Here is a 23,912-nt window from a genome sequence, read left to right as displayed (position 1 = left end):
TTAGATAAAATTGGAATAAAAAGTCTACACATCAGTCTTGAGGATGATATCATAAGACTTTCTGCTTCTGACATTATTACTCTTTGAATCTAAGTCATCTAGTTTAGAGAGATCATGACATTAATATTAATAACATAAATTGATAATAATCATGGTTTTACAAATTTATTGGGTTTCATTATGTTTCTTTATGTTAGTAATAAAGTATCATCACAAGAATCAAAAACCAGCAGAAATTTTAAAAATCTCATATTAGTGAACATTTTCCTCCATATTAGATATCTTCAGGCTCTTAACATTCTGAATCCAAACCGTATGTGATGAAACACTTCAATTCAAAATATTTCTAACTTGGTTTTTGTGACAGTAGTTTATTTAAAGTTAACCAGTTTTTAGTATTAGTCATTTGTAAATTGATGATATTTTAAAATTATTTTGTTTTTATGATTACTACAAAATAATTAAATTTTGAATGTAACAATTTCAGGATCATTTTCTCTTATTCCCATTCCTAATGCAATCATTTTGAGCTTATAAAATTAAAAATTCTGGCTCTCCAATAATACATTTATTACTTTATGATCCTCAGCCATTCTAAAGTTGACTCCTATTAGTTAAAATAGAAATTATTAGACTCATGTTCAATCTTAAGCTGGTTTTGCTTTACATCAATATTTTAATACACTAAAAAATTTAAAATTATTTCTAACTGTTAATTGAAATTATATAACTGTTACTCTAAACAAATTATTTGTATCATCTATTAATAATAATAAAATAATATCTGAATTAAATATATAAGATTTTTTATGGTAAGTTAACAAAATTTTTTTTTTCATATAAATTTTGCCTTAAATAATGTTTTCAAAAGAATTTTTAACAATTAAAACAGTAAATTTAATACATAATTATAAAATGAGGATAAACATAGCCATTATGATGAATAATTTACTTTTAAATTTGTCTAGTCAAATTGCTTCTTTTTCACGGTTAAAATTATTTCAATTTTGCTTTTACACTAAAAAAATAAAAATGTTTGAAAATCATTTTGTAATAAAGTTACAGATACAGAAACATAACATAATTCTCCCCTTTGATATTTACCATATTGATCAATTAATATCTGCTTAAAAATATACTAATAAAAAATTTATTTTGCTGTTTTGTGGCTACACACCTGTTTTCTTTTATTAATATTGTTATTATTATTAGTCCGTATAGTTTTAGTTTAATTTAAATTCTAGAATTTTCCTTCCTTCCGATTTCTTTGTTCCTTTGTCTCGGACTTCCGAGAACTCGCCTCACCCCTAACCCATCAGGGGGTAGCCTTAGAACAAAAAGAGAAAACGGGGCAGGAAGAGACGGAAAACAAAGGGTTTTGAGGTATTCTTAGGCCGGACTCGGAGAGCGAGAGACGAGTGGCAGCAGGCTCTGGAACGGAAAGTTGGGGAGCGCTGCAGGAGGAGGCCGTAAGTAGCGGATCGACAGAAGAATCTGGTCGACGATTATAAAGAGAAATGCCAAAACAGACCCAAATCATCCTAAAAAGAGAACAGATAAGAACGAAGCCGAGACGAAAAACGATGGAGAACCAATAGGAAAATTGGGTACCCTCTGTTCTTTAATTCTTCTTATTTCCCCTTTCTATCTTTTCTATCTCTTAGTTTAATTTAGTTTTAAGTTAGTTTAAGTTTACGCGCACAACTAAATTTGTCGGGAGGTAGTTACCGAGAAAGAAACTACCGGTCTATTGGTATATCTGATAGCTCGGGATTTTCGAAACGTTTGTAGGTAAACAGCGGGAATCCGAACTTATTCTGTATATATATTAATGTTAACGCGAAATTAAACTTGTTTAATTAGTAAAACGTGTCTGTGTTTTCCTGTCCGCACTGTACATTTTCACAGTTTAATCTATATTTGTTTGCATCTATAGCATTAAGATATGTTATAGTACCATTATTGTGCATGTTTTCCTTGATAATAACTATGATAAATTTTTTGAGGACTGACTACAAAATCAATATGTTTATTTTCTTATGAAGCAACTTCTTATATAGAGATTTCATAGTGTGCATGAAAAAATCGAACAGAATAATGCATTTTATTTTGTTCTGTAGTTTTGTGCAAAAACAAAAACAGTTTTTTTCTAAATGATCAATATTTTATAATAGAACCACAGAATAAAAATAATATGCATTTTCCTGCTCAATTTTTATCATGCACACTATGAAATCTCTCTATTTATTAATTAAAATGAATAGTAATAGTAATAATAATAATAATGATTAGACTTAAATATTTACATATAGCTTGTTTTAACTGCTCATATTTAACTCCTCTGAGGTAACGAGCAAGCCTTAATTTAACAACTTTTCCTGTATTACGCAATACTTCTACAGCTTGATGATTAGTGTAACCTTGTAGAGTTCTTCCATCAACCTTTTAAAAAAAGAGAATATACAAAATATTAATTCAAATGAAAAAATACATTATGTCACGTTATAGTTATTTAATAATTCTCTTAGACTACTAATTATATTTTATTCTTCATTTTATCAAGAACATGACATGATTTTCTACTAATTTTCTAGCCACAGTGAAAATAAAAACATCTTTAGGATTTAATTACAATTCTTTGTGTTATCCAGTTAATATAAGAATTTATTACTCAAACATGTGCAGCCAGCAGCCTACCAACTGCAGCAGCCAGTTAAAACACGTGTGATTGTAGCATGTTTTGAAAATTTCATCACATCATAAATGTTAAATGCCCATCTTAAAGATCAAAATAAAAAGAGATCAATGTAATTTGACAGTAATTATAAACTCAATTGATATGTAGCAAATTTAGCAATCCAGCTCACAACTAAAAATCAGCTCATAGAATTTACATAGAGAAATTTAACATCAAATTTTTCAGCCCATAGGCTTCCTGCCTATAAGTTTTGCACTACTAATGGAGACCTCTTGCAGTAAAATAGTGAACTTTGTAACTACAAACAACAGAGTCATGACTGAGCTAACATGGCAAATTCAGTGAATTTTTTATCTGGAATAAAGAAATGAAATATTTGTATTATAGCATGGTAGGATGTAATAATTCTTATAATAATATCACAGAGGTAGATTTTTATTTTTTATAAATGAAAAAAGTTCCAGTTAGAAGAAAGGCATGGATTAATGCTATATGAAGGCCTTACTTTTATTTATCCATCTTCATTAATTATAAAAGCATTCCTAAGTTTTAATGGATATTTTATTTCCAATAAACAATAATGTCTGTCACTGTCTCTGATAATGCCATCAGGAGAAACAGCATTGCCATGGCATTTCTGGGCATTGCACTCTTCATTAAGCAGATATCTGAAGAGTTTTCTATTAGTATACTATATTTGGATCAGCTGGATATATGTGTTGGTTTATTTTCCTATATCTTTTTCTTGTTCCAAAAATGTGGCTAAGTCTTGTTGCTTGTTTGTATTCCTTTTTAAAGTTGCTGCTTTATTCCAAGCTTGTGGTAAACTTTTTCTTGATTCTATTTTTTCTTTTTCATTAATAAAAAACTAAGATGTGCTGCATGCTAGCATCTACCAAGAAGTCCTGCCCTGTATGAGCAGACGTCATTAATCATTTTCCATTGGTCATTATGCTGGAAAAAAAATATACTGCCATTAAGTTAATATGTTTATGTTGAATTTTTTATCAGTTCTCTTATGTCCTATGTTGTTGACAGCAANGAATGTACTATATATCATGTTTAAGTCTATTCATAAATTTTCAATTTTATTTTTAATTTAGTACTGTAAAGAAGTTTTTTTTAATTAAATATTCAATATTATTATCGAATAAGCTAATTCTTTAACAAAGAATTAAATCAGGAATTATATATGTACAAATTAATATTAATTGTCAACGTATTAAAATTCATAATAAATCATCGTTAATAAAATTTGGTATTGTATTCAAAGTGCTTGTCAAGTTAATTTATAGACTTATTTATCATTACTAGATGTCTCTCTTGTAAATTAGATGTATCTTGTAAATGAGACATCTAATAATAATAAATAAGTCTACGAATCAGCTTGGCAAGCACTTTGAACACACATTAACCAAATTTGTTAACAATGATTTAATCGACACGTAGTGTATATGGCGTATGATTCATAAGCCATATACACTGGGTGTCGATTAATTTACATTGTTAACATTGCACCATGTAAAACAGTTTGACCATCTAATCAATCAAATAAACATAAACATATTAGCTTGCATTTTTATATTTTTAACTATTATAAAATGGCAAAACGCTTAAATTTTGTAGGTAGGAGTGGGTTTAATAAAAAAATTGTAAATGCAAATAACAAGTAAAATCGTCATTAAGTCTGACCCTACTAGAGATATGATACGACACCCTTTATCTCCCCATCCAGTCGACCTTTAAACACCAAAATTTAATAGCAAAAATCCCTCTAATACACAAACCTCCCTGCAAAATTTCAGAAAATTTCAAGAAAAAGCACGTGAGTTATTAAGCTTCAAAGAAGGTAAACAAAATCGTACCACACACATACATACACTGACATCCATACATACAGAAAAAAATCTCTGAACATATTTGCATTTCTCGACGTTTCAAGCTCCCCTGAATCCAAAAATGTAAAATTCTCGAGGATCATTTTTTGACCGATCGCCATACTTTCCCTCTATTATGTATAACATCCGGAAAAGTAAAATTGAACTTACAAGTTAGTGCATCTGCTTACCCAATCAGAAAATTACTTTTTTGCCTAAATTTTCTCTCTTTCAAATCATATATGACTCCCTGATTTTTATCAGTTTTTCAATATTTCAAAATAAATTGAAAAAAACTGTATCTTTTATATACAATTATACAAATGAGCCTAAAAACTAATTAACTGAGAACATCAAAGAACTAACTGAAGTAGGCTACATATTTGGATAGCAAAAAAGTTTTACTCCAGATAACTTATAGAAATACTGTACTGAACGACACAAATTGTGTATTAAACACGAGAATCACATCTTCAGAAATTTTTTAAGTTTTATTCGGACCGTTTTAAAATAAAAAGCTTTAGCGTACGGTCAGGGGCGCCGTTAGCTGTTTGAACGCCCGTGTGCAATACCGATTATGCCGCCCCCTGTTTAACTACGATTACCTATGCTGAGCTTGCGNTCAAATCTCAAAAAAAATGAAAAAGCAGTAAAGTGAGAATATAACATTGGAAATGGCATTATTAAAAAGTAATTTATTTTATTATAAATTTTATAATAAAAAAACCAGCAAAAAAACAATCAAATAACTCTTTCATTCGAAGTTATAAAGCAATAAATTGTTTCGAATACAGTATATATTCATTTGTGAAAAACTTATTTTAATAACAATTCATTTGCTTATTTGAATACGATATGAGCAGCATCTTTTTTTCTATGGTAATAAACCTATTATTCGTCATAGTAATTCTAATCTAAACAAAAATTTGTTTAAAGCGTTCGATTTTCAGGAAAATAATTTATAATTTGTATTGATTCATAATGTGCATATATTTACTAAAATATTTATAGTTATTTTTATTCAAATTAAATTTAAATTTGAGAGAGACGTTTTCATCAATAATCACTTTTTTAATCAATAAGTGTTGCAATCGATGATATAATCAACACCTCAAAATAAATACAAAAGCACGTATTATATTAGTTTTTACTAAATTTGATATTTATACTAATACTTGGTCATTTGCTACTTAATTAATTGAGAATCTTGAGTCTTGGATAATTAATTGTGAAAATGTTAACTTACTTTCTTTGTTGAACATTGTTGAATTTCTATAAAACAAGATAGATAATTTCCAGACCAATAATTTCTCACAAAATCATTAATCACATATGGTTGTCTGCCCTAAATACAGAGAAAATTCGGAACTTTGGGGTGACTTCCCAGAAACATGAAAAAATGAGTTGTTATTCCCAAGGTCTTCAATTAACATTTTGTAATAATGCTAATCAACATTTAAAAATCATGATTCCTTTCAAACACAAATAATATCAATAATTAAACAAATGTGTTTAAAGTAAAAGACTGCTGTATGTTGATACATTTTTTATTATGGCACAAATAAATCTGTGGTCAAATTAATTAAATAATGTTAAATTCATCGTTAAAGAAAATTGAAAATTTACATTTATAGTTGCCAAATTCTCATCTAATGTAATGTAAGACAGTATAGTATAATAAATAATATTATCTAACTTACGTAACAACGCGTTTAATTCAGTATCGAAAAGTAAATTAATTTATTATATCTGAATGGCCTAGATGCAAGAATAGGAATAATCTTGGGTTCCCGTGCAATCCAGATCTATATGAACTACAAATAGAGTTCCAACTCCCGATTCGCCTGGATTCCGAAATTTGGCAAAAATTTTGAAACTTTTCGACTTTCAAATTGAACCTTATTCTTTCTATTATTTTCTTAACAATTTAGTCTTTGTAATATATAATCTGTATGTTGGTCGTCTAAGAATATGTGCAGTCTCGTAGCCAGGAATAAATCATTGGGGGTTAGAGATGAAAGCTGAAAAAATTCTGACTACTCGTAGTATCTTTCTCTCTTCCTGCCAGCGCTAGGCCTATTAGCTACAGTCCAATTGTAAAAAAAATCCAGAAACGAGATGAATAACTTTCCCGGCTGTTATGAGATTTTATTAAAAATACAATTTTTATATTATTAATTATAATAAATAAAATTGTGTGGCGCCATCTGTTACGAGATTTTATTATAAAAACACTTTTGTATTATTAATTAGTCTATAACAAAAAGCAAAAGGCTTAATTCTGAGTGTAGAGAATGAATTTTTTAAAATATTGTAAATATCAATAACTATTAAAATTTTCATTAAGTCCGACCTCAATCTAAAATGCCTCGTGACCCCCACTATTTCCCATCCCTTCGACCTTTAATTACCAAAGTTATCAATGCCCCTTATATACAAATTATCATGCCAAATGTTACTTAATTTTTAACCCATCCTGCAATATTAAACGAAATAGACGCCAACACAGATCCATTTCGAGTATCAGTTATTTTAATTTTTTTGTCCAGAGGTGCCAAAACATTACGATTTCAAAAACCAGGAGTCAAAAATGGCACAATTACAATATTGTTAAAACAGCCAGGAAAGTAACAAGAAAGTAAAAATTTGAGATGATTACAATACAATACTTTTTCGTGTTATAATAGACAGAGAAGTAAAACGTAACAGTAGTTTAAGTTTGCGCGATGAAAGAGAAAGCATAAACTGTATTATATATACTGCATTTGAGCACTATCGACTAAGATAAGGGGACTTAGCTACCTCACAGCCCTCCGTAGCAACAATTTTGACGTTGTTAAGAATTCAAAAACGTCTAACCTAACAAAATTTTTACTCCTAAAATAGAGAACTTCCGAAATCAATTCTTCAGGCATAGGCAAACCTATTTACTGTACGGTATTAGTGAAAGACTAAATAAACCCAAATCTGAATCGATTTAAAAATCTCACAGAGGAAATACACAGTAGGCCTAAGTAATTTAAACGACCGAGATTATGGAAACTTATTATAATATATAATTTTCATGTTTTTCCACTATACCTCGTAAATATATAATTAATACCTTAATTATTAATTGTATTATTTACATATTCGTTAAACATAATTGTTATGAACGCGTGAACTGACAGATATTCTAACAATTTGCTTACCTTTTTCACAGACATATCCTGCCACAGTAATACCTAAACCAAGTTGATCTTTAGTTAACTGAACATCAATAGTTTCCATTTCAGGTAATTCTTCCGCTTCTTCTGGCACTTCTTGCAGTTTTTGACGATATTGATGAGGATTTCTGTCGGGAGATGTAGAATGAGATGACTGCTCCTATAAGAAATACATGGTCTTATAGCCGATTAACAGATCATTCTAATGCTGAATCATACTATAGTTAAATCTATAAATAAGTGTGTATAATTAAATATAAGTAAATGTAACAGAAACAAAGCTTATTCATACGCACGAAAATCAGTTTCATTCTAATTGATGCAAGTATCTAAATATTTGTATTAGTATAATATCTTTAAAAAAGCGAATTATAAACACGTACAGTATTTATAAATATACATATAATAATAACGTATACATAGACCCGCTTTTACGACTTAATGGATGTAAATAAAAATACTATCGTTAAATCATCCGTTGTAAATCAAATTGTGATTTTTCACAAATTGACCTTCTGTTCCTAAAAATACAAATTATTTAATACAAAAACTAATACAGTCAATAAAAGATTGCATTTAAATACAGATTTCATAGGTTATAATAAAAATTTTTTACCAGTCATAAAACTGGAGATCTAATTAAGGTATATATATACCAGCGATGGCCAAATGTATATCGTTTGCGATAGGAGATTTGCCGAGATTTCTATATTATATGGCTTATCAGAAATACACGAGAGCCGCATAAGTTATTTTTATTACGTATAGTTAAAATACTACTGTAATTATCACTGTTCTTTATTACTTAGAAAATGAAAAGAACACGTAAATCTTTTTATTCATTCTTTATTTCGTTAAACGTTATTTGATTAGAGTTCTGCAAAAATAGAACTCAGACATGATGTTTGTTGATGTCAAAGATTTGAAAACCATGGGCTTAGCCTAACTCGTAATAGGCATGATAGCAAACATTCTTCCCGTCCATATGTTTCTTGTAATAAAAGCAAGCCTTGTTACAGGTAAGAGACTTGCCTCCTTTTTATAGTTGAATACAAATATCGTTTTATAATTTTAAGTATTAATAACACATTTTAGTACTAACATTTATAATTTTACATATTCTCAAAAAGACTACCAATATATTTTAAATAAATTAAATTGAAAATTTTAAAAATAACCTATTTACTGCATCTATTATTTATATATTAATCGACCAATTAGAAATTCATGCTTTAGAGCAATCGTTTGCAATTAACGGTAAAATCAAAGCAACATAAGATAGTAATAAAAGATGTGAATAACTACATAATTATTNGGTGGTCATATTTAATACGTCCGTTGCAGCCCACGACGGACGTATTGAATTGTGAAATAAGTAGAAGATGAGCCCGGCGTTAACGCAAAAAACCGCATCTAAAATAGTGCCGTAGAATCCGAGTTCAGGGTAATCCTTAAACCTCTCCCTCTCCTCCGCTGGGAGGGGGAATTTCGAAAAATCCCTTCTTAGTGTACTGTACATTCTCACGACGTACCCTAACTGTGTACCAAATTTCAACTTTCAACTCCTGACCTTTTGGGCTCTACGCTTATTATTATTATTATCAACCCACCTGGATTATATATATATATAATATTAATATATACCGTGTCTATATATAGACTATATATAGGCCTATTTGCCTATTTTCATAACATTTCCTGATAAATAAATAAATTGATTACTGTATATATATATATATATACATATATATATATTTAAAAAAAATTCAATTCAGATAAAATCATTTCTAAAAACTACAAAATTTATAAAATATAATGCAGTGCGACGTGGTATAAATAACAAAGTTAAAACTGTGCTTTCTGCTTACCTATTTGTTTTTAAAGTGACTGAAATTAAAACACGTTTATTCTATTTTAACGAATTAAATTAAGAAAATTGATTATATATACATTTATTATTAATTTTCTTATTTCATATGTTTATTATAACACACATATATATACCTACTTTATATATACTGTATACAGGAAGTGCAAAAGTAGGTATATAGTTGAGAATCTGAGAAATACAAATGTTTGGTGTTCATTATTATTATTTTTATTATCTTTTATTAGTTCGTATTCCTTATTCGTGATTTAATTTGTACATAAAGATAAATGTTTTTTTTTCTATTTTCTCCCTGTATGTTTTTTCCATAATAACAACTGTATACCTACTTTTGCACCCCACCATAGAGAGAAAGAGAAAGGAGAATACATAGCCTATTATAAGTAGATTTTAAATACATTTACGCAAATAATATATACTCGGTTTTAACAAATATCCTTTTCCTGTTAATGGTCTCAAATCGAAAGTTTACTGTATCTTCAAAACAATGTATTTTTTTAAATCCACTTAAATACAATTATTCACTCTCATTTGTTTCATAGCAGACACATTTGGGGTAAATAATGCGCAATTCAGATTTTTACTTTCAAAACAGTAATAGTAAATTTTTTAAAATATATTCCCAATATACATGTAAAAAATAAAATAAAAAAAGAATAATGAAACACTATCTATCAATCGCTCAAAATATCAATAGTCAAAAAAAGAAAAGAAAGTTAATAAAATTAGTAATTTAAATATATTCTGATCGATATTTTTTCAATCACTATTTTCTAACTATATTATTAATATGTTTATTATTATGTGTATCTATGTTTTTTCATTAAATAATATAGTAAATTAGGAACATACCTTCCAAATTTTTCTATAAATAAAGGTTTAAAAGAGTCCATTTTAAAGTCTTTTTAAAGATTAATGAATTTTTTTATTAGTGTTTTCGGAAGATCCATAGCATAAAGTAACATTTTTATAAACTTTTCAATCTTATGAAAGTAATTTAAATATTCTATATAAATAATTATTTTAATCAGTTTATTTAATTTAATCAGTTAAAGAGATATATATGTATATTATTTGCTTTTACTAAATACGTTTTAAATTGCATTTCTATTTTTAATATGTGATTAGTAACTTATTTACAAAATTTAATAATTATATAGAAGTAGTCACTTGTCAATTCAAATCTTAGAATGTACTATATATCATGTTTAAGTCTATTCATAAATTTTCAATTTTATTTTTAATTTAGTACTGTAAAGAAGTTTTTTTTAATTAAATATTCAATATTATTATCGAATAAGCTAATTCTTTAACAAAGAATTAAATCAGGAATTATATATGTACAAATTAATATTAATTGTCAACGTATTAAAATTCATAATAAATCATCGTTAATAAAATTTGGTATTGTATTCAAAGTGCTTGTCAAGTTAATTTATAGACTTATTTATCATTACTAGATGTCTCTCTTGTAAATTAGATGTATCTTGTAAATGAGACATCTAATAATAATAAATAAGTCTACGAATCAGCTTGGCAAGCACTTTGAACACACATTAACCAAATTTGTTAACAATGATTTAATCGACACGTAGTGTATATGGCGTATGATTCATAAGCCATATACACTGGGTGTCGATTAATTTACATTGTTAACATTGCACCATGTAAAACAGTTTGACCATCTAATCAATCAAATAAACATAAACATATTAGCTTGCATTTTTATATTTTTAACTATTATAAAATGGCAAAACGCTTAAATTTTGTAGGTAGGAGTGGGTTTAATAAAAAAATTGTAAATGCAAATAACAAGTAAAATCGTCATTAAGTCTGACCCTACTAGAGATATGATACGACACCCTTTATCTCCCCATCCAGTCGACCTTTAAACACCAAAATTTAATAGCAAAAATCCCTCTAATACACAAACCTCCCTGCAAAATTTCAGAAAATTTCAAGAAAAAGCACGTGAGTTATTAAGCTTCAAAGAAGGTAAACAAAATCGTACCACACACATACATACACTGACATCCATACATACAGAAAAAAATCTCTGAACATATTTGCATTTCTCGACGTTTCAAGCTCCCCTGAATCCAAAAATGTAAAATTCTCGAGGATCATTTTTTGACCGATCGCCATACTTTCCCTCTATTATGTATAACATCCGGAAAAGTAAAATTGAACTTACAAGTTAGTGCATCTGCTTACCCAATCAGAAAATTACTTTTTTGCCTAAATTTTCTCTCTTTCAAATCATATATGACTCCCTGATTTTTATCAGTTTTTCAATATTTCAAAATAAATTGAAAAAAACTGTATCTTTTATATACAATTATACAAATGAGCCTAAAAACTAATTAACTGAGAACATCAAAGAACTAACTGAAGTAGGCTACATATTTGGATAGCAAAAAAGTTTTACTCCAGATAACTTATAGAAATACTGTACTGAACGACACAAATTGTGTATTAAACACGAGAATCACATCTTCAGAAATTTTTTAAGTTTTATTCGGACCGTTTTAAAATAAAAAGCTTTAGCGTACGGTCAGGGGCGCCGTTAGCTGTTTGAACGCCCGTGTGCAATACCGATTATGCCGCCCCCTGTTTAACTACGATTACCTATGCTGAGCTTGCCAGAAAGGCTATTTGCCGCCCCCTAGACGTGCCGCCCGCGTGCGGTGCACGCCTTGCACGCCCGCTTACGGCGGCCCTGCGTACGGTCCGAATAAAGCTTAGAAACCGTTTTAAAACGGTTAACTTACTTTTGATCCACTAATGGGATAACAATTATTATAAGCAAATTACCATATCCCTATAAACGTTTTATATAATATTAAATATCGCCAAATCTTCGTTTAAAGAATTCTTCTATTGATTTGAATTAGTAAATGTTTTACATTCACTTGCAACTTAGCGCTTGTAATTGTAGCTTGTAACTTTGAAGTACGAGTACAATTGCAAATGTAGGGGAGACCGGGGCAAGATCGGCATGTTAAGCTTTACTTAAATTTTGTGTAATAAATACTGCTGTAAACTGAAAAAAAAAGCTTTGCATATTGTCTATTGGAATGTTACCTTACTATAGAACTGGTTAAAATCAGTTTGGAAATTAAAATAATTAAAATAATTACAACTTTACAAGAAGAGAGAAATTGACGAAGTTGCCCCGGGTATAGGGGCAAGATCGGCAACNTTGTATTCCTTTTTAAAGTTGCTGCTTTATTCCAAGCTTGTGGTAAACTTTTTCTTGATTCTATTTTTTCTTTTTCATTAATAAAAAACTAAGATGTGCTGCATGCTAGCATCTACCAAGAAGTCCTGCCCTGTATGAGCAGACGTCATTAATCATTTTCCATTGGTCATTATGCTGGAAAAAAAATATACTGCCATTAAGTTAATATGTTTATGTTGAATTTTTTATCAGTTCTCTTATGTCCTATGTTGTTGACAGCAAATCGTGCATGTACTTTTTTTCTTTTGAAAACAACATTAAAGAAATTTTTAAAATTTTTGTGTTAATATTTTTATTTTTAAAATAAAACACACGTTTTTATACAAATGTATCAGCACAAATACATTTTTATAAAATTAAGTTTTAATTACATTTTTAAAAAATGATCAAAAGAGATGTAATATAGATGATTAACTTTCCTTTGGACAACTTACTTTCAATGGAATTTATTGGCTAGATTTATGTGCATTTGTGAAATACATTTAGGGGCTGGCCATAAATTACATCCACATTTTTACTCCCTCTCTTGTTCCGGTTTGTCCAAGTTTCGGATCAAATCTAGGACAGGATGACGCGATTGGGACTTTGACAGAGTTGTAGAGCATATCGACAGGAACAAAAAAGTCAATGGAACCATGCCCGTACGGGCAACCCTTCGCGAGATATAGCCCCCCCCCCAAAATGCTTATAAGTGAACTTTTTGAGACCCTCAAAAGTGACAAGAAATAAAACTATTACTTAAAACTATGCTCGTGCACCTATTTAAGTACACGTGTTTTCAAGCTACGTTTTTCAAATTTCCACCGCAAGAAGGCGCTTCACCGTAGCGAAATCTGATTTAGGCACGAAGCGAATGGACGAAATTAAAAAATTTCGGTTTCGTCACGATATCGGCCTTGTTTATTTATACATATTTGCAAAAAATCGTGTTTACTGTTTAGTGGTCGTGCGGTTGCTTTGAGCTTCGATCACAGACAAAACATTTTCTGATTTATGAAGAGTTCCGCTTTAAAAATAAAAATTAAAAGTAAATGTCATGTTGCTCATCTTAGTGGGATGTTTAATCTGAGATCATTGCTTTTCTCTTGTTGGTAACGTTTTTATAGCTCTGATATGTCCAATAATCGAAAGAGGACTGAACATTTCTGGTTACATAGAAATAATTTTAAAAATGTTTCATAATCATGCAATCGCATCTTTTGAACAAAATGATGAAAGCCTCCATATCGATTACTCTTACGAAATAATTCCCTTATCCACTGTCGTTTTCTGCGTCTTTTGTGTTGCAAATAGATTAACAATTGATTCTGTTGCTTCAAAATCAATGCTAGTTTATACTTTCAGCATCAATGCTTAATGTTTGTTCAGAAAACAGGTTAAACAACACTTTCTTTGATTGGCCACTTCGTGAAATTATTAGAAGATATTAGGCTAACAGTAAAAGTTACATGTCCGTTTGATCGTAACGGAAGGATGTTATCTCGACATAACGCAAGAAGTGCCTGTCTGAATGTAGCTTTAGATTGTACAATGTCTAGACGTTATGAAAACAAATTTAGCTGATTTGTTTGTTTCTCTCCTTAAGATGGGCTTGATTGTCCAAAAATATTTGAGAATTTCCATGTACAATTATACTACAGGGGTGGAAAGTAACTAGGCATTGAGAAATAGCTATAATTTGTATATTTCTATACCAAAGATGATGAAAAGTATTTGACATGTTTTGTATTAAATACAAATACGTATGCATATCTTAAAATTCAATGGAAACAAAGGTACCATCCACTAACTTCCTCAAACGACCGGGAATCGTGATGCGGATAGACGGCCACTTCTCTGTGCGTCTGCAACTGAACCTGTGATCATTAGCTTCGAATGGCAATCCTGTTAGACTAGATGTTGCTTGTCGGAAAGATTAGTAAAAACTAGTTAGACTCACGTAAATGTTTATATAACAAAGAAACAAAGAATACACAAAGATTACAGCCTTGACTCACGGAAGGTCAGCGCTGAAAAGGGGAAAGTGAAATGAGGTCACCGTATCTAACGGTTCCCCGAGGGGTCAACCTTTTATTACGTAACGGAAGAACGTTTACAAAGCATCACGACACAATGCGTTGTACGTAACGATGTCTTATAACATTAGACAATAATTTCGATCGTTGATTACAACAAATCCTTGATTGTTTCCGGATAGACTGTGATATGACGTCCCTTCATCGAACGCCACCCTATCTGGACAATAATAACTGATTTCCATACCTTATAGCGTGCAGCAATCAGTGATTGCTTCTGAGCAGACAAGCGGTCGTCCATCTTTTTTGCCACCGCCTGTACGGCCTCTCTTGGTCATTATCTCACACCATGAAAGCGGAAATTATAAAATTCCAATGATTGATTACATGCACACACAAATTTTATTACGATTTCATGATTATTACAAAACTTATAGCGATTTCTCTATGTCTAGTTACTTTCCACCCATCCTGTAGATATAGTAGTGTGAAATTTTATAGTACGTCGTTATACCTCAAACCATTTTAGTACATTATATATTAATAATTTCGTCCTCAAAATAACACATTGACGCTTAAAAATTCTTACAAAGGGTAATAGCTAAGATTCCCAGAGCGGATACTACTACCTGTGATGAGTTCCTAAAGTCAACGTTGTCCAATCGGAAACCCACCAAATAGAATTCTGTCATTCCATAACGTTACGATAGCGGTATGTACTTACTTGCGTTCCTAAAATTAACGTTTTAGTAAGAGCTACAGAAGAATTCTTCGAGACGTTCCATCTGATCTCTATAGTCTTCGACGTCTCACATCATAATGTATAATACGGCGATAAACGTGATTTAGCATATAGGCCTACGGGTCTCTAAAAACAAAGGTATTTCTCATACCAATTCTAATTTTCTCGTTGTGAATATCGTATCGATGGCGTTGAGACTTATCGAAACATTGCATTTAGAAACTCAGCATTGGTGGCAACCTGATGGAAGTAGAAACATTGTTTCGATTAGTGGCCAGCCAGCTGTTGACAACACTGTAAGCATCCAAAGAAGCAAACATTAGCACAATCCCGCTGTACGCAACAGAAGATTTTTTCGCTCTGTGCAATGTTCTGTGGGAGATCCTTGTCAATAATAGGCAATCGTGTTTGTTTTCTGGATATAAAAGGCAAAACGGATCCAGTAAGAAATAATGAATTATAGGCGAATATGAACATTTACTCTATGCTTCACAATTCACTCCTCTACTAGTCATTTCTGGAAAAATAGGCTACATTGAATTACATATTTTTCAATAGCAAATGTACAATAAAAGTAATGGTTAAATAAAATTTTATAACAAAAAGTAGTCCTAATGTTTGTTACAAGAGTAATATTACTGTTTTATAATTGTGTATTTTTGTCCGTCCACTTTCTTTTAAAAATGTTTATTTTTATGCATTAATTCTAATTTACCATAAATCTCATAGTAATGAGGAATGAAGTGAATATGCACTGTTATGTTCAAAATTTAAAATTCCCACTTAGTACAATCAGTGCTAAATCTAGTACAGTTTTAAAATAGAAGATAGTACTATCTGGTAAACTTCAATCGCATCTCTGCTTGAGACACTTATTCATGTGAGCTCCGATAAAGCATATATTGTCATTATATAACTTACAATTGTTAAAATCCAATTCAGCTGTAAATTACATTTTATAATTATACAGTAAAACNTAAATTATATCTTTTGAAAAAATAAACTTAATAATATGGGTTTTAAAATTTTCTATCTGTAAGCTGTTATTCCAAATACGATAAAAAATTTCCAGTTATTTAAAATATAAAGTTCCAATACAGTTTGATGGTCACGTCCTGAATTTAAATAATGACTTTTAGTTTTTGTTCTAATAGAAGAAAATAAATAAAACGCAATCTAATCAAATAATCTCGGAATTACAATAAAGCACCGAAAATCCGGATTTGGCAGTCGAAAAATAGATAGGCTAATCCTTATCAGTAGTAACTTCGCTGCTGATGTTCTTTCGGCCTTGCGTTGTTGATGTTTTAACATTCATTCAAAACTCGTAATGTTTTTATTTTGAAATTGTAATTAGTGTATTTTTAACCTGTAAATTATATTTTGAATCTTTGTAAGCATTCCTGCATTCCTTGTGAAATACTGGCTTGGCTGGTTTAGAACATCTAAACTTGAATTTACAGTATAACTTATTTGGAGTTTACAATTACTTATAATGCTAATTTACGCGTGTATATTTAAAAATCCGGATAGGATCCGGCTTCAATGAATCTGGATTTTCGACACTTCACTCTACTTTGAACACAATTTTTATGTAATTCTGTTTAAAATATAAATTATTAGATTAAAAATAAACTGTTTTCTTGAGTAAAATTACGAGTCTAAAAATTTTCATATGGAATCGTTCTTAATCTAAAGTTTTATACTATATATTTATTTCTATCTACTGAATACATACCATGTGCAACTGTAACTGAACAGGATCGAAACCTTCGGGTAATTGGTTCAGCATGTTAAAGTCGCGACTATTATATTGAGGAGTAAAAGAAAATCCGTTTTGAACAGCCTGCTGAAACATACTGATATTTCTTTCGATTTCTTCTGGATCCGATAATAAACGGGTAGGTAAAATAGGCGCAGTAGTATTTAATGTATTATAACTAGGTGAGCTAGGTTCCACAGGACGAGCAACGATCAGACGTACATGATTTCCAGACTGACGAAGTACCATAGCGACTTGTTCTGATCCCATACCTCGTAAGTTCACTTCTCCTATATGAAGAATGTGATCTCCACTTTGTAATCTACCATCCTATAACAATATAAATAGATATCAGTCAGATAAAAATTAGAAAAATAAATTATTTTGAAAAATCTTTTATATCATCTTTATTTTTATTATAATCAATAAATTTTATAATATTTATGACTCATGTCTGTAAACGTCAGGAATATGTTTTAATATCGATTGCGATTAAAACTTTTTATTACTTGATTCCATAAATGTTAAATTCATATTGCCTTATTACTTTCATTCGTTCATATGTAAACGTTTATTTAAATGATATTTCGTTAAATGTCTCCTTGTTTAAACATATTGGAAATAAAATACCAACTTAACAAAATAAGTTTTTCGACATAAGTTTTTTTATTTCGAAAATCTTAGACACAATGTTGTTACCCCATATTCTATAATAATATATATCGGGTGTTCTGGAACCTTCCAGAATGCTCTACAACCATCTGGACATTTTAAAATCTTTCTGAACGTTCTACAAACTTCTGGAACATTTTAATGTAGCAATTTTTGTTGTGAGATTCAATATGAAATCATGGTTTGAAGCTCTACTTTTATGGTATGCTTCAACAGTACAGTACAACCTAAAATATAAGTTATATTTGTCAAAGTTGAATTTATATTTGTTTCTTCTTCGCTTATATTGTAACAATTTGTCTTCTTTTGTTATAACGTTTACGTGATTTTTGAAAATCACTTAAAACTAAATCACTTTTACTCCGCATAAGTTATATATTATCAATCCAAATTGTATTTACTTGAATCCAGAAAATGTTTTTAAGCTAATTAAATGCTGGTCTTAATTTTGTCAGTGAAAGTTTTACGTTATCTCTGCTCATTAAAAAGTTACAATACAAGTGATCTTGAAAATGATTTTCAAAGTCAACAAAAAAGATCCCATCCCATTCTCCTTGCATTACTTCCTATGTAACTACTTAAACAAAATTAATATATCTTCAGTACTTTTGAAATTAAAACGGTGCAAGAGACTTTTGACTCACCCTGTATATATATATATATATATATATGAAGAATCTCGTTTTAACGGATCGCTCGGACCGCCGAAAATCATCCGTTATAAAACGAACAATGGATTTCCCGAACACCCAGGAAATATCCGTTATTCGAAAACATTTCTGTTTTTTAACACTATATATAAGAAATACCAGTATTTGANTTATTATTTAAAAAATAAAATTGTGTGGCGCCATCTGTTACGAGATTTTATTATAAAAACACTTTTGTATTATTAATTAGTCTATAACAAAAAGCAAAAGGCTTAATTCTGAGTGTAGAGAATGAATTTTTTAAAATATTGTAAATATCAATAACTATTAAAATTTTCATTAAGTCCGACCTCAATCTAAAATGCCTCGTGACCCCCACTATTTCCCATCCCTTCGACCTTTAATTACCAAAGTTATCAATGCCCCTTATATACAAATTATCATGCCAAATGTTACTTAATTTTTAACCCATCCTGCAATATTAAACGAAATAGACGCCAACACAGATCCATTTCGAGTATCAGTTATTTTAATTTTTTTGTCCAGAGGTGCCAAAACATTACGATTTCAAAAACCAGGAGTCAAAAATGGCACAATTACAATATTGTTAAAACAGCCAGGAAAGTAACAAGAAAGTAAAAATTTGAGATGATTACAATACAATACTTTTTCGTGTTATAATAGACAGAGAAGTAAAACGTAACAGTAGTTTAAGTTTGCGCGATGAAAGAGAAAGCATAAACTGTATTATATATACTGCATTTGAGCACTATCGACTAAGATAAGGGGACTTAGCTACCTCACAGCCCTCCGTAGCAACAATTTTGACGTTGTTAAGAATTCAAAAACGTCTAACCTAACAAAATTTTTACTCCTAAAATAGAGAACTTCCGAAATCAATTCTTCAGGCATAGGCAAACCTATTTACTGTACGGTATTAGTGAAAGACTAAATAAACCCAAATCTGAATCGATTTAAAAATCTCACAGAGGAAATACACAGTAGGCCTAAGTAATTTAAACGACCGAGATTATGGAAACTTATTATAATATATAATTTTCATGTTTTTCCACTATACCTCGTAAATATATAATTAATACCTTAATTATTAATTGTATTATTTACATATTCGTTAAACATAATTGTTATGAACGCGTGAACTGACAGATATTCTAACAATTTGCTTACCTTTTTCACAGACATATCCTGCCACAGTAATACCTAAACCAAGTTGATCTTTAGTTAACTGAACATCAATAGTTTCCATTTCAGGTAATTCTTCCGCTTCTTCTGGCACTTCTTGCAGTTTTTGACGATATTGATGAGGATTTCTGTCGGGAGATGTAGAATGAGATGACTGCTCCTATAAGAAATACATGGTCTTATAGCCGATTAACAGATCATTCTAATGCTGAATCATACTATAGTTAAATCTATAAATAAGTGTGTATAATTAAATATAAGTAAATGTAACAGAAACAAAGCTTATTCATACGCACGAAAATCAGTTTCATTCTAATTGATGCAAGTATCTAAATATTTGTATTAGTATAATATCTTTAAAAAAGCGAATTATAAACACGTACAGTATTTATAAATATACATATAATAATAACGTATACATAGACCCGCTTTTACGACTTAATGGATGTAAATAAAAATACTATCGTTAAATCATCCGTTGTAAATCAAATTGTGATTTTTCACAAATTGACCTTCTGTTCCTAAAAATACAAATTATTTAATACAAAAACTAATACAGTCAATAAAAGATTGCATTTAAATACAGATTTCATAGGTTATAATAAAAATTTTTTACCAGTCATAAAACTGGAGATCTAATTAAGGTATATATATACCAGCGATGGCCAAATGTATATCGTTTGCGATAGGAGATTTGCCGAGATTTCTATATTATATGGCTTATCAGAAATACACGAGAGCCGCATAAGTTATTTTTATTACGTATAGTTAAAATACTACTGTAATTATCACTGTTCTTTATTACTTAGAAAATGAAAAGAACACGTAAATCTTTTTATTCATTCTTTATTTCGTTAAACGTTATTTGATTAGAGTTCTGCAAAAATAGAACTCAGACATGATGTTTGTTGATGTCAAAGATTTGAAAACCATGGGCTTAGCCTAACTCGTAATAGGCATGATAGCAAACATTCTTCCCGTCCATATGTTTCTTGTAATAAAAGCAAGCCTTGTTACAGGTAAGAGACTTGCCTCCTTTTTATAGTTGAATACAAATATCGTTTTATAATTTTAAGTATTAATAACACATTTTAGTACTAACATTTATAATTTTACATATTCTCAAAAAGACTACCAATATATTTTAAATAAATTAAATTGAAAATTTTAAAAATAACCTATTTACTGCATCTATTATTTATATATTAATCGACCAATTAGAAATTCATGCTTTAGAGCAATCGTTTGCAATTAACGGTAAAATCAAAGCAACATAAGATAGTAATAAAAGATGTGAATAACTACATAATTATTGTATTTTCTTTAATACTAAATAAATAAGGATATTAAAAAATTAACAAAAACACCTTTATTAAATAATTCTAAATTAAAACAATTTATTATAGTCTATTTTTTAAATAGGCCTATATACATAAAGTTTGTAACTAAAAATGAATTTCAATGTAAATGTGAATAAATAATTTAGAATGTGAACCACTTTCATATTAAAAACATAAATAAATGTATTTTTGTACCGGCATGAATATATATAGCCTATCTACAGTAGATATAGTAAGGCTAACAATTGCATTAACATCTTTTGAATTAGAGTGTGTCTTTAATTTTCTCCACATAACAGACTACTTTAAAACATTCCAAGTCGTGATTTTTAGTATTATGATTTTGAAAATAGTTTGAAGAAAATTTATAGTTCAAATTCCAAATCACATCTTATGACTAAATATTTTTTTCTATCTTAAGGATAACAATAAAACAATCGTAATAGAAACGATCATTTTAAAAAATATAATAAATAAAGAAAATAATCTTAAAATCTGTATTTTCCTTAATAAAAATATTAGAAGTTTTTTCAGCATTACTAGTTTTACTATATACGTAGTCGAGTAAATCAAAGTATAAGAAACATTACAGTACGTCGAATATTAGAAACAGAACAATTTCTCTGAATTAGTGTCTAAATTTTTAAAGAAAAATAAAATATATAAGTTGCTGTTAAATTAAATTAATGTTTGATTAGCATTTGCGTTGTATGACTTCACAAAATGTTCACATTTTTTATTTGAGGAAATTAAAAAGAGAACATTCTGTTTCATACTTAAGTTCTGATGATAAATTTAATAATTAAACATAATTGAAAAGTTTCTACAGAACATTTTGTGAAGCACTAATAAAGTTAAATACGTCGTGTTTTATTACCTATTTGATTAATCGTAGAAAACGGATATAAACTAAATTTTGACATTAACTTGTAAATTTAATTTGGTCCTAATATCTAGAGTTTATTTATCATTAAAATTTGTTATTAAAAGCTAAGGTTCGACTATAACATTATCATCAAATTTAGTCTCTTTCTTCAAAAAATTTTCTAATTAATTCTTAATACGATTTATAAAACTATACTTTAGTTCAAATAATATACAGTATACTGTATATATTTTACAAATTAAAACCTCATAAAAACAATAGTGTATAGTACATAGAAATTAAAAAATTAAACAGAAATTTACCCTGAAAATTAAAATGAATGTTGCTTCTAAATTTAACGATGCATGTTAATCAAGAATAATTTGCAAAAACTATATTAATATACAACATTAACTCGATTTAACAAACCGCTCATTTATCTCAATGACAACTAAAAATTTAATCGATTTTGGATTTAATGGACCAACTCTTCCGAACCAATCGTTTACTTTACCAATCCCATAAAGCTTAAGAAGTTGAGTAAACAATTCTTNGGACTACTACAGTATTTTGCTTTGTATATTTTTTTTAAATAATAAATAATAAAATTTTTATAATTTAAGTAACTAAATAAATTTTGTATATTCTAATCCGAGCTTTAACAAGACGCGTCAAGGAATGTGATCAAGGAATACTTAGAAAAGGAATCGAAAACACATTGTTTTTTAAAGCCTAAATTAGTAAATGTTGGCAACAGTACCATATTTAGCTTTTCATTGTCCCGCGAAAGATTTTATTTTTCGGTTCCCCCTTTTTGTAAAAAAAAATAAAATAAAAAACAAATACGATAGTAATGGCCGGTTAATTTTTAAGTTTAACTATTGATTAAAATGTTATGGAAGTGGTCCCAAGACAAAAAATTACTGGTCGCTTTTTGATACCTCTTTTCGTCTTTTGTGCTGTGTCTCTTTTGTGCCGCAACTACATTGATGCAACGTTTGCACAAGAACGATATTATTATTGATTTTTCATTGTAAAAGTTTATTAAACATTGTACTTGTTCACTTAAAGTGTACAATAAAATTTCACTTTAAAAATACAAAATACTTTTCAGACCATACAATATCCATTTGAGTAAAAATCTTGTTAATTCGAATTAGGTTTTCTAATTTGTCCGAATTAGTGATGTTCTAGTGTAGCCTACTTTCCATCAAATAATTCGAAAATAAATTATAAAAGTGTAGTTGATTTTTAATCTTCCAGCTAATTATAATCTTTGAAATAGCGTCACATTTAAAAAAATCTAAAATTATGAAAACACTTATATTACTACTGTATAAACTAATATGCCAGTTTAAATAATTTACCTCAATTATTTGATCATTAAGTCGCAATTTTCCACACATATCAGCTGCACTGCCTTTACTAATACTTTTTACAAATATACCAGTTATTTCATCTGGAAGTAAATATAACATTAATAACTCGAATAAAAATTAATAAAATGTAAATATATTTCTAAAAACCAGAGTCATATTTACAATTCTCAAGGCCCAATGCGCTAAATTCTTGCAGGGCCTCCGTCTAAAGATACCAGAGTCCAGTAAGCAACTTGCATTTACAAATATAATCAGGAAAAGAAATAATCATTTTTACCGATCTGTTTAGATACAAACTTATTTTTAATACAGCAAAATACAGGAATGAATTGGATTGAATGGGATTGATGAGATAGAGCATGCAACACAAGGTC

At 29.2% G+C, this 23,912-nt stretch overlaps 2 protein-coding genes across 2 annotated transcripts in view; both read right to left on the bottom strand.

Annotated features, from left to right (window-relative positions):
• The window catches only part of LOC111634795 (multiple PDZ domain protein-like), a 194,199-nt gene that overhangs the window by 80,177 nt on the left and 90,110 nt on the right, over positions 1-23,912 (bottom strand). Inside the window, exons 6-7 of the mRNA XM_023379630.1 lie at positions 23,527-23,618; positions 2,307-2,442 (exon numbers count right to left, since the gene is read on the bottom strand). Of these exons, the coding sequence (XP_023235398.1) occupies positions 2,307-2,442; positions 23,527-23,618 (228 nt within the window). The remainder of the gene's footprint in view (positions 1-2,306; positions 2,443-23,526; positions 23,619-23,912) is intronic.
• Positions 6,226-17,781, bottom strand: LOC111634789 (patj homolog). Its single transcript, XM_023379622.1, has 2 exons — positions 17,406-17,781; positions 6,226-7,941 (listed from the first exon to the last, which is right to left on the bottom strand). Exons 1-2 carry the CDS (start codon positions 17,697-17,699, stop codon positions 7,711-7,713), a joined length of 525 nt encoding a protein of 174 aa, XP_023235390.1. The 5' UTR covers positions 17,700-17,781; the 3' UTR covers positions 6,226-7,710.

This window comes from Centruroides sculpturatus, unplaced genomic scaffold, assembly GCF_000671375.1.
Source record: "Centruroides sculpturatus isolate CEXI.00-Female unplaced genomic scaffold, Cexi_2.0 scaffold790, whole genome shotgun sequence".
In the NCBI taxonomy this organism is placed as follows: domain Eukaryota; kingdom Metazoa; phylum Arthropoda; class Arachnida; order Scorpiones; family Buthidae; genus Centruroides; species Centruroides sculpturatus.
Note: the sequence above shows the minus strand (reverse complement) of the source record. Positions and strands in the feature narration are given on the sequence as shown.